At 32.0% G+C, this 13,459-nt stretch overlaps 1 protein-coding gene across 1 annotated transcript; it reads right to left on the bottom strand.

Moving 5' to 3' along the window:
- Positions 1-9,261: 9,261 nt before the first annotated feature.
- On the bottom strand, positions 9,262-9,953 carry LOTGIDRAFT_78051 (hypothetical protein; the record flags this gene model as incomplete). The annotated part of the gene is made up of 2 exons (XM_009063014.1): positions 9,262-9,461; positions 9,779-9,953. Coding segments are annotated over 2 exons (375 nt in total), but the record flags the coding sequence as incomplete, so codon positions are not given.
- Positions 9,954-13,459: the final 3,506 nt, after the last annotated feature.

Here is a 13,459-nt window from a genome sequence, read left to right as displayed (position 1 = left end):
AGGTCATACCGATATCAAGATACAGTTTTTAGGATTTATTGGGTCATAATGATATCTAGATACAGTTTTCAGGATCATAATGATGTCACGATCCAGTTTTCAGGATTTATTGGGTCATAATGATATCTAGACAGTTTTCAGGGTTTATTGGGTCATGACATCAAGATAGCCTTTAATTAACACACAATTTTCAGGGTTTTATTAGGTCATAATGATATCAAGACACAGTTTTCAGGGTTTATTGGGTCATAATGATATCAAGACAGTTTTCAGGGTTATTGGGTAATCATGATATCAAGACAGTTTTCAGGGTTATTGGGTCATTATTATCAAGACACAGTTTTCAGGGTTATTGGGTCATTATGATATCAAGACAGTTTTCAGGGTTTATTAGGTCATAATGATATCAAGACACAATTTTCAGGGTTATTGGGTCATTTATATCAAGACACAATTTTCAGGGTTTATTGTGTCATAATGATATCAAGACACAGTTTTTGGAGTTTATTGGGTCATAATGATATCAAGATCCAGTTTTATTGGGTCATAAAGTAATATCCAATGACATTGGTGTTGCATGGCGTCAGTAACTATCATCTTCTATTATAAATATATTTGTAAGCCAAATTAAGACTACCATAACTACACAGCCACTTTCACAAGTCAGCAAATAAAAAAACCTCCATCTAATTTCAACAATTGATTTATTTAAAAAAAACTTTCCTGCTAAACACAATGATATACCTCACTGTATTTATAATATAATTTATACATTATGGAACACAATAACTCTTTCTTTATATCTTAATATTATTTGTTCAATTTCTTGCATTTTTATTCCTAATATTGACTAAAATATATAACTAAATGGAATCAATGGATTTTTATCATTATTTCATTGAACAATTTATAATAAGATTTGCTAAAAACCACTGCAGACATACCAAATATTTTTATCTGTTGATGGGAGGTTAAATCCTCAGTCCTTAAATATTTGAAAAAATCATTAATATTTTTATATCGCTCTACAAACTGCAATTGTATTGAGCACTATTATAACATTGAAAATTTTATTATTTATTTTCATTACTGTAATAAAATCATTAAATTGTTTAACGAAATTCTGATGGTGAAATGAAATGGTGAAAGTTTGTTCAACATTTTGTTATTTCACCACAAGAGAGATTCAACCTATGGCAGGAGAATAAAAATTAAAGAAATAGAACTGTAGCTTCTAAATTTATACATAATATGTAAAATTCAATAAGTTAAAAATATAATACAAATCAATCTACGGTGGAGTGGTAATATAACAAGAATATTTTTGTGAGTTGATTTTTATAACAAGTGAGAGAAATGTAGTATTCACAATGTTAACATAATTAACAGAACTAACAATTTATACATCTTAGCTAACCCAGAGTAATATTAATAGTATATGTACAACAGTTTTATCACTTTAAGAAACTACTGCTTGATAATCATAATTTCAAGCAGTCATATAAATTGTTTTTGAAAAGAATATTGTTGCAACTGTATAAGCCTTTTTTCCTCAATAATTATTGTCATTCAGAAGGTCGAAATCTTACATTTAGTACTTTATCTAGCAATTTTTGCTTCTCTTTTCTTTGTGAAGGTTCAGATCCTATTTCTGAGCTCAACAACCACAGGAGTTGCTTAACGATTTAAATCAATTCAATTCTTTTTTCATTCCAAATGAGTTATTAATGCAAATGTTCCTCTTCTGTATCATGTTTACAGTCAACAGTTCCAATGATGAAATTTGTTCAAACACAAAAAAATAAAATATAAAAAAAAACTAAAAACACAGAGAAAATCAAAACATTATGAATGATATACAGATGAAAATTTAGCTTAATCTAAATCATATATGCTGAGAAAACAAGTGAATTTGGCCGTTATATAGAGACTAAAACACTATCTGTCAAAATCTAAAATTATACAGTTTCATGTCTAATTGCATAGGAAGCTCTACTGCTTTACAATTTATTATAGAAAATATTAACAGAAACAATGAAAAAATAATCAGAAGAAAACACTCAAGATATGGACAATGATATAAAGAAATAGATGCAAACAGACTCGTAGCCAGACTTGATTTTTCGGCAAGGTGCAAGTAATATATCCAGAGGTGTAATTGTGTATGGTGGTCAGTTGCAGTAATTGAATTGGTCAGTTGTCAGAATTTTTCCGTGGCTACGGGCCTGGATGCAAAGAAACAAAGATTCAACATTTACATTCTTTAAGTTTCATTTCTATGCTAAAAACTGAGGTTTTAAATGTAAACAACTGACACTGGAACTTTTCTATATTGCAAATTACCAGTTTCATACTGTCATTTCCCTTTAAAAAAAACCCTTTATTAATCTTTCTGTGACAAGCTTTCAACTCTAATGCTAATTTTGATAAATAAAGAGTATAAAAGTGAGGTAATGTAGGCTAACTATTTGGCAAAAAGCCCAAAGAAAGAGAGTTCTGTCCAATGTGGAATTACATAATTATGCCCCTTTATAACACTCTAAAATAACACCAATAATAAATACTAAAAAAGCAAATTAAAACATGAAATGATATTTACAATGATGAAACTGAGCACAAAATATTGTCAAAATCTTAAGATTTTCACATTCAAGTCTTTCCTCTTCCTACAAGAAGCATCACATTCAATCTGATAAAAGAACTGTCCTTACAGTCACACTAATTCAGCCCAAGACTCTCACAACTGCGTTCTATAGGAATTGTATTCTATTTTATAGCTGATTTTGACAATATTTCAATAATATTTATGAATAAATGAAAGTTGAAAGACTAAGGATATGGGTATAAATGATAAATAAACAAAACCTTTGGTAATAAATTCCAAATGTCAGAGGCATGACTAAAATCTAAATGCTGGATAGGCTCTAGTTTTTGGGTATTGTGGGAGCAAATCTATTATGGGAAATTTCTCATAAAGATTCCAAACTTTGACTTAATCAAGTCAAACCTAACAGTAAACTAACTGAGGACAAATGATTCAATTAAAGCTAAGTCACTGATATGAATTCATATCAATTCATATCCCCTTTGAACCTCTCGGTTGTCTACTTTGTAGCTAAGAGCTATATTACATAAAAACTAAATTAGCTGATCAACAATTGCAATTTCAGGAGGTATACTATTGAATATAAGTTAAAGTAGACAGAAATGAAACAGAATGGTCATTTCTGCTAGCTAAAGAGTATATATTCAGTTATTGTCTATTTGAACTGGTATATATATGATTATCTGAATCCCTGATTTAGACTGAGAAATTATTCATTAATTACCATCACTAATAATAAATGTAAGGAACTGTATGTGAAAGCTGAATTGACTTCAACTACAGTAATTTTTGTTTGATTTCAAATTGATAAATCAACACAAAACAATCAAATCTTGTGTTCATTACAGTAATCAATTAAAATTCATTTCAATTTTGCAACAAACATCTGAAAAATAAAATATTTTGAGGAATGTTCATATAAAAAGAGGAATGAAATCCAAATTTTAGCTGTGATTGTATATTCATCAGGATCTATAAATGTCAAATGTTCTTTTATTATAAAAATGATTTTTAGCTATCTACATATTATCAATAATGCTATAAAAGTAACTAGAAATTTATAAAATCTTTATATAATGGATATAATTTTGTGCTCCAATAGTAAAGATTATTTGTGTTAAAATAGAAGAATTCACTTTTAAAAAATATTGCTTTTTTATATAATTCCTTCCAACTATATCACATTTCTTTACTGATTATTATCAACAAGACCTGAAAATAGGGAACACAACATTACCTAAGATATGTTATTCACCATTGTGATAAAAATAGCTGAATATTCTTTTGTTACAAAAATTGCAACCTTTTTAACCCATGGTTTGCTGCATCATAGACATTGTAATATTTCATATTCTTCTCTTAAATAATTCTATTCAAATATTATTAAATTTCTTTTATGTAAAAAGATTCTCTTTGGAAGAAGTACACAAAAGGTAAATAAATGCCAAAATAAAACTGAAGTAACATACAGCGTTTTCTTGGCACGATCACATATAAACTAAAGTGTTCGCACAGATATTGCACATGTTTAATTGAAAGAAAAATTTGTTCAGAATAAGAACCCATACAATGAAGCAGTATTGAAAAACTGCAACATTTGAGACTTAATTAAGACTAGAACATCTACACCATTGTATTTTTCATGTCTACACCTTCAGGTAAGCCTAATTGTCTTTGCTGCTCGGCTGATAATTTGCCATCAGTTTTGTCTGTTTCACTTGTCTCACCTGATTGGCTATCTATAGTTACCATGTGATCTGATTGGCTGGATGGATGGGATGAGTATTGATTGGATGACTGAGATTGAGATGAGACTGAACCAGTGTCTAATTGGCTCATTTGATATGGAGAGAGTGTATGTGAAGCGGAATGACGAACTGGGGGTGGTGGGGGAGACGGGGAGGTTGGTGATATGTCTGAAGCTTGTTGCTGTTGCCAATGTCCTCTTTCATCAGTTGGGTTAGGAGGGATACCAGGCTGGAAAATATAAAATGACAACAATGCAACACCTCTGGTTTAGTATGCAGAGTAAAATTTTATTGTGGAAACTAAATTCTCAAATTAGTAAAAAGGAAGTAAATCCATCTCTCATCTATAACCAGTATTTTCTTGAAATCAAACTCATCCTACAAAAAACATACTTTTTATGACCTTTGAATCTAAAAATAGGCTCACAATAAAAGGAAGGCAACATTCTCATACTGTATGACCTGGGACATGTAAATGTTGAGACTGAAACTCTACCTGATCTGGTGTTTGTAAGGGTGACAGCTGTAAGGGGGGAGGAGGGAAATCATATGTCCCATTTTCAAAGTCTGGTGGAGGGTAGGTATCTGGTGGGGGAGGAAGAAATCCATCAGGGTCTGAGGGTGATGGCGTACTCTCCTCTCTCACTGTTCCACCATCAGACTGTAGTTGTAATATTCGAAGTATCACTGCTATATCTGAACTCATTTTATTCTCTAAACGAGTCAACTGCCTGAAAGTATCAATAATATTAGCTTCTTAATTATATATCTATATATATTCTCAGCTGATCTAGTATTTTAGGATTGAATCTTAATGAGATATGATTTCAATTATCTGTTCATTTCCCTGTCTACCTTACATTGGTCAATAATAATTGGGTAGCTTTACATGACTGAATAATATTATTGACAGAAATATGGAAATTTTTCCAGAAACATCACACGTTATTATCATTAAGTACATGATATATCATTTTCATTGAACACATTGACATATTTAACATTTTTGGATACAGATAACAAACATAATGCAAATTCTTACCTAGCTAATTCTTCAAGCTTTCTCTCTACCTCAAGAGGATCACGAGGTGCCCCACCAGATGTATGTAAAGAATCAGATACTATGATAGGTAGCGGAGGAACCAAATGAGTATTCTCATCAAATTGGGAATGACTAGAAGGACTGGAAACCGGTAATGTCATACTTGATAAAGATTTTGGCACACTTGAACTTGATGTTACTTTATGATGTGGTTCAGGACTTGCACTCTGTTCCTCTAGTAAGGGTGCAGTCTCTTGACTCTTTTTATTGCTATCATAACGCCCTGTGACAGCATTCATTAGAGAATTCACTCCTGATATGGCACCAGCTATTAGAATAAGAAGAAATTTGAATTTGGTTATTTTAAATAAGAATGACAACTAATTAAAGAGGTGCACATTATATGCTTTATATTCGCAATTATACAGTACATGATGGTAGTTCTGTCTGTAATAAGTTCATTCTGAATTTGGATATTGAAACAGTGGTTTATGGCACATGCAAGATACAAACATATTTTATACCTTTTGTACCACCAAGCATTATCAACATTTTGTTGAAAACATTGTATTCAAAGCAAAAAACAGATGTAAAGATACAAATTTTTAAAGAAAAGTGTGTTTGAAACAAGGATAGATAGTTGTATACCTGCTATAGTTGAAAGCCCAGTTGAAGAGCGCTGTCTGTCTTTGAAATCAAAATTAGCAGGAGTAACATCCATTCCTGCTTTTGCTGGTGTGAATTCTAGGATTCCTGCTCCGCTCTCTCGAACATCCTCATCACTTGAATCAAAAGACATAGATATTGTAGGGCCTTCTTCTTTACCAAACCTTCCTGCATGATTGACACGATGTGGGCGGAACTTATTTTGGACATCATCTGAAAGACAATTATCAGATTGCATGACAATAACTGTTTCACTTCTCATCTAAATTAGTGCTTATCAAATTGTCAAAATTTTCATGATTTATCAAAAACTCTTACCAAAAAAAACTCGGAAGTCGGTTAAAAATCTTACTTATTTTTGTATGAAAATATAGCAATCAATAACTGAACACAGAATAGAAAGGTGGATAGTACAAAAATGTAAAACAAAACAAAGAAAAAGAATGCAAATGCTAAATTGTTCTGATAAGAAATAATTTTTCAATTGAATTAATTGATACAAAATACAATGATCATAAGGAATTCAGTCACTTTTCTTTAGAAATTTGTAGTAAATAGACCATCAGCATATTATTAATTACTAAAGTAGCTTACTCGTGAAAATTAGAAGTAATATAATTATATATGTGGCAACCTCTCTGTATAAGTATAACAAATATTAACGAGATTAATTCAAATCAAAGACATGCTATCATTACAAGCTAAAAACAAAATATAAAACTTTTGAAACTAAACTGAAAAAGTAACGAGAAATACAATGATATCTAATGTGAATTCAGTAAATTTATTCAAATAATCTACACATCATGAAGAAACCATAAATATAAAATGGTTCTAGACAAAAGACTTCCAAATATCAAAATTTGATACTGATCACAAAATTAAAAATCTTCCAATTAAAATACACCAATCACAAATTTTTAGTATTTTAAAAAAAATTGGCACAGGCAAAACAATTCTGACAATCAAAATTCAATTCCATAGAATTGTTAATCTTTGCCAACAATAAGTTGTTAAAAATAACGTGAAGTCAAGCACAATAATAACAATAATAACCATTATGGCATATTTTATTACTAATCCTAGTTTTAACAAATATAGGTACCTGATAACACTTTAGTAGCAAAATCTTCATGTAAACCAAATCCTTAATAAATAATTATCATCTATCAATAACTAGCCCAAATACCCAGAAATTTCAATAAGACTTATTATAGGGCTATATTGTTCATATCATTCTGATGTATGTTTTCAGAAATGATAATAAACTAATTTGAAGACAGAATAAATTTGCTCAGAATGCACATAAATTATTTTGTGATCTAGTGGTTCATGCTGAATTGAAGTATGATATTTATTCCAAAACATTTATCTTGGTGGATAATCCATTCATGTGCATCACTAATAACATGAGAAGGCATTTGGTTACTTCACTCTATGCATCTAGACCCTACCACTCAGAACAATTGCCTGAGAAACATAAATGTAATTAAGTGAAACCTACTGAAAAGTTCTCCATGTCATTAAAATTAGATGAAATATGCAATACTATTATACTATTTTAAATTGGAAATCACCAATACCAAAATATAAAAAGAAAACCAACCTGCAGAGTCCGTGGAATTTCTCTGTGGTGATGACCTGCGTATAGATCTTCGATATCGTATACTGTGACGGGAATCATACTCATCATCTGGTACTCTGACTACCAATACTTCCTGTTTACATTAGAAACAACATACATATTACAGTTTCACAGAAATGTAGTTGATTATAGTAAATTTAAATAGGCCTCTCATTTAGCATTGTAGTAGTCAATTAATATTACACTGGTAAATTGTCATCAAATTAGGTGCCAAGACTTGAAATAAGCGTCCGGTCACGGACATTGGCCGGTACAATTTCAGCAAATGTCCAGTACAATCTCCTTTGAGCCGGACATTTTTGTCCAGTACCAAATCTATGAAAAAATATTTTTCGTGTTGAAAAGATCGTGAATTACCGTGATTCTGATTGTTAATATTGTCAATAGACGTCAAAAAAAGTTGTGTATTCTTGAAAAATGTTCTTTTTCGCGTAACGGATTGACATGTCTCGCCTCGGAAAGCAAATAAGTTCGAAAAGACAATAACATAGTCTAGATCATCCAGATTACTAGCACCCAAGAAAAGACATGCAAGGTCTGGATGATAAAGTCAAAACACAAATAAACGATGTTGACACAATTAGATCAAGTCAAGTCGTTTGCCAAATCTTTTAGTAATTTTAATTTTATAATTACTTTATATAAACATGAGATGATCTTTCATATGGTACTATATTTTATAATCATATTTTATAATTAGCGTCTAATCACGCTTTGATACTTTTATTTCAAATATTACATTTGATACAAAGATATACACTGAGCCGGAGGAAATTGTCAGGCACCATGTTAAATAAACACCACCGGATAAACGCGAGTATTCTTAAAACCGAAAGTAGAAAAATAATGAAAGTAGGAAATTCATTGGCTGATATAAATAGATATCTTTTCTTGTCCAATCAGATAAGTTATTACTTCTGATGGCTCTTTTTTTGTTCCTAGAACTTTTCAACAAGAAACGATTTACTTCAATTATGTCTTTATCGTTTATATAATAATCCCTACGGCCTATTTGAATTACATAAATTATTCTAAGCTAGTTGTTAACCTGTAGGCCTATTGCACTTGCAGGTGAGAAAACAGTAAATTTCAGTCCTAAATTGATGGGTTTTAAATGCAATTTTCAATTGAAAATATCGTATTTTATTATGTCCGGTATAAAATTTCAAATGTTCGACACAAATTGAATTGTGCCCGTGTCTGTTTCAATTTCTGGAGTTATTTCAAGCCTTGTTAGGTGCTTCCAATTAGTTAGTCTTTCTTGTAACAGTGATACAAATTGTCAAGGATCTCAGTTATTTTTCCAAAAACATCTTGTAATAATGATTATCAATGTTTCTTTTTCCATACAGAAACCTTTATTGGAGAGTCTATTTCTTCATAAGCTGTCCTGATAAACACAAACTTCAGGAATTAAGTAAATTTGATTCCTGTTTAAGATATTTAATCTTCATAAGGACCGCTTGTCAAGAAATAGAATCAACTTTGCAAAAGTGTTGATGACATGCAAATCATGTTTTATGAGGAAATAAATTATAAACAAAATTCTGAAAAAACTTACATCTCTCAAATCAAATGTTATTTCTAAATTTTTCACAAAATGTTCTGCAAATTCTGGATACATATCTAATATTTCTAATAGATCATCTCGGTGTATTTTATGTAAATCACAGTATGTCAAGGCACGTACATTACAGCTTGATTTACCCACTGTCTCATGTTTACATAGATTCTCTCCAAATACATCATCTTTACCTGTAAGAATCGTGTATAATTTCAGGAACTTCATGGTTAGGTGATTATGGAAGCTTACTGTATGTTTTTTACTGTATGTTTTTTCCAAAGAATATCTTATTCATAATTATAAACATAGATTCAGTGGATGATTTTTAGCTCAAATGTACTGATCTTCCACGATCCAGGCAAATTCACACATTATATAACAATATATAAATGTAATTCTGATTAAATGATCAAAATACTATGACAAAGAAATGATTACAATATGTGCGTGGAGAATATTAATCACAGAGTGTCATTAGGTGAATAAAACACCAAAAATTATTTCTTACCTAAAATAGCTACAACTATATCATCACGTAATATTTCTATAGAACCTCTAGCTACAAAAAACAGGGCTGTAAGAACATCTCCTCTATGGACTAGAGTATCACCAGGAGGTACATGAGTTGTCTTAAATTTCATTGATAAAGCTCGTAAACAACCAGGACTAGCTCCAGCAAATATAAATGGTCTGGTATCTGAAATATAAATAGAAATGCTTTTTCTGAAAACCGAAACAATGGAATGTTTTTTTCTCTTGAAAGGATTGTAAAGAGGTTTTCTAAACACTTTTAAAGATAGCTTGCCAGGCAAGGTAATATACGCCCACTGATAGCTTTGTTTGAAATTGAATATTTGTTAGAAAATAGAAAACATAGACACCAGGAAATATTCCGTTAAAATCCTTCAAGAATTGTGCCTTCTAGAGTGTTTACGAGCTAAAAATTGAACACGTTTTCAATGACAAGGGCAATAATTCATACTAAATATTTTTTGATTTCGCTGATTTTCAATAGTGTTTATCCTTGGGTGATTACAAATACTCATACCAAGTTTCGTTAAAATCCTTCAAGAATTGTGCCTTCTAGAGTGTTTATGGGCTAAAAATTGAATGCGTTTGCAAGAACAAGGGCAATAATTCATACTAAATATTTTTCGATTTAGCTGATTTTCAAAAGGGTTTATCCTTGGGTGATTACGAACACTCATACCAAGTTTCGTTAAAATCCTTCAAGAATTATACATTCTAGAGTGTTTACGAGCTAAAAATTGAACACGTTTTCAAGAACAAGGGCAATAATTCATACTTAATATTTTTCGATTTCGCTGATTTTCAATAGGGTCTATCCTTGGGTGATAACGAACACTCATACCAAGTTTCGTCAAAATCTGTCAAGAATTGTGCCTTCTAGAGTGTTTACGAGCTAAAAATTGAATGCGTTTGCAAGAACAAGGGCAATAATTCATACTAAATATTTTTCAATTTCACTGATTTTCAATAGGGTTTATCCTTGGGTGATTACGAATACTCATACCAAGTTTCGTTAAAATCCTTCATGAATTATGCCTTCTAGAGTGTTTACGAGCTAAAAATTGAACGCGTTTTCAAGAACAAGGGCAATAATTCATACTTAATATTTTTCGATTTCGCTGATTTTCAATAGGGTCTATCCTTGGGTGATAACGAACACTCCTACCAAGTTTCGTCAAAATCTGTCAAGAATTGTGCCTTCTAGAGTGTTTACTAGCTAAAAATTGAACGCGTTTGCAAGAACAAGGGCAATAATTCATACTAAATATAATAACAGACTTCCCAAACTGTTAAAAAAATATATCATAACAGATTCCTCCAAACTGTATTATAAATTACCTAAAACCACAGACAAGAATCACTAAAAAAAATAATACAGTATAAAATAACCGCATTAAAAATGTCTTTAATTTTAAAACACGAAAAAAAAAAATTCGAAGGAGACGGTTTCTTCTCTGCGCTAACATCTCTCATCCCCAAAGTGGCCAATTTTGTCTCAAACAACAAATCCCTCATTTCCTCAGAAGCGCAAGCTCTTGGATCTGTGGCAAAAGCAGGAGTAAATATTAGCGATGCAGTGAAAAAATCTAACGAACTTAAAGAACTGCAGCTAATAAGAGAACTAAGAAACAAGAGACTAGAACGACAAGCCCTAGAAAAACAAGGAAAAGGGTTTAAAATCATTGGATAAAAATGGCAAGCAAAAATTACAGATTGGATCCAATCTTTCAATTGTATGATCAGATTCAATATTCGTTCAACAAGAAGAAAGAGGATTACGTAATCATCTCACCATCGATAGGGACAAAGACCCAAATAAACGACGGAGGAAGAGTTACCTTTGAAATTAATTCGTTGTCCAATTGGTTGCTGCTTTCCGATGCCCATTTCCGATGCGATTTCAAAATCAAAGACGCCACTCAGAATCGAATTCAACAAACCAACACGACTTTAGAAAACAACTTCTTTCCGTCTTTATTCAGCGAAATGGTTTTGGAAGCTGGTTCAAATCCGATAGAGACCATAAAACACCCCGGCGAGTATGACACAATGTTGAAAACGGTTCTATATCCCAAAAACTATGATTCAGTTTCGGGATGGATTCCCGATGTCGGTGACGGAGAAGTTTTAAAAGAACCGGTCAGAACTGTAGCAAATGACGCAGACCTTGCTAGGATAAGGGTAGTTGCTAGAAACATGCTGGAAAGAGTGACTCGCGGAGTAAATCACGGATTTGAAAAACGAGCGCTTCAATACAACAATGTTGTCGAGAACAACAGATGGGGTTATTACGTTAATTGGAAGTTGTATCCTTTATTTGGTCTCTTGGAACACAGAAAGGTTTGCATAGGTTTTCCGTATAAAATTCATTTGCAAAGAGAAATCAACTACAACAAGATATTCTTTGGTGAAAACAACTCTGACGCAAAATTGGAAATAACGAATATCCAACTTTACATACCGGTAATCACTCCTTCCGTAGAAATGGAAACGAGAATATTCAACTCTTTAACCAAAGACATCGAAATTGCTTTTCTTCGTCGTAACACGGTAGGTAGCATGACTTTAACAGGAGAATCCACCACGTGGCCAATCACCAACACCGTCAAACCAGCGAGATATCTAATAAAAACTTGCCAGACTCTCAGACAAACAACAACAACATTTTCAGAGTGGCATTGAACCATACTCAAGATCCCATCATTCGCAAAGTTCAAGTCAGATTGAACAACGATAATTATCCCAATCAACCTTTGACAATTGATCCTTCCAAAAAAGATTACAACGAATTGTACAGAAACTATAAAAACATGTGCGAATTGTTTGGAAATACGCCTCAGTTTGAATACACAGATTTTTCACTCAATCATCCAATCTTTTGTTTCAATCTGTCAGCTCATCAAGAAGATCTTTTCAAAACAGGGGTAAACATAAATATTCACATCGATAAAACACAAGGAGATGTGACCGGCTACTGTTTATTGCTGGAAGAAGCAAAACATTTGATTAAGATATCAGATAGAAGAATGATAAGAATTGAATAAAAAAACACCCTTTAAAAATGAAACCAGAAACTTTAGTTATGAAAATAATAGAAGCTATGGAAACGAATTCGCCGACTCTAATAACTTACAACGGTAAAAAAGTGCATATAACCCAAAAGATTATCGATAAATACAAACATTGCAAAGTCAGAGACGATATAGACTTGGAAAGAATTGATGAGAATTTAACTAAAAAAGGTGGATTTTTACCTTTCTTACCTTTAATCTTTGCTGGTTTAGCTGCAGCTGGTGCAACTGCTGGTGGAGCTGCTGGGATAGCCAAAGCTGTCAACGATAAGAAAGCTGAAGCCGCTGCAAACGCCGAAGCGCGTAGACACAATTTGGCAATGGAAAGAGAAGCACGAGGAGGTTCGGGAGTAGGAGATATATTAGGGACGGTTAAAGAATTCGGACAAAGATTTGGCGAAGAAACCAAGAAAACCGTTAAAGAGGGATTAAGCAAATTAATAGATAAAATCGACACCGGAGAAATGAAGGTCAAACACAAGGGCAACGCCATATTTTTAAAAAACATACGTTCGGGCGAGGGAATCTTCCTTTCAAAGTATGAAGGCAACGGAGTGATTTTTAGTACGAAAATGTAATAAATAAAA

This window comes from Lottia gigantea, assembly GCF_000327385.1.
Source record: "Lottia gigantea unplaced genomic scaffold LOTGIsca_55, whole genome shotgun sequence".
NCBI lineage: Eukaryota > Metazoa > Mollusca > Gastropoda > Lottiidae > Lottia > Lottia gigantea.
Note: the sequence above shows the minus strand (reverse complement) of the source record. Positions and strands in the feature narration are given on the sequence as shown.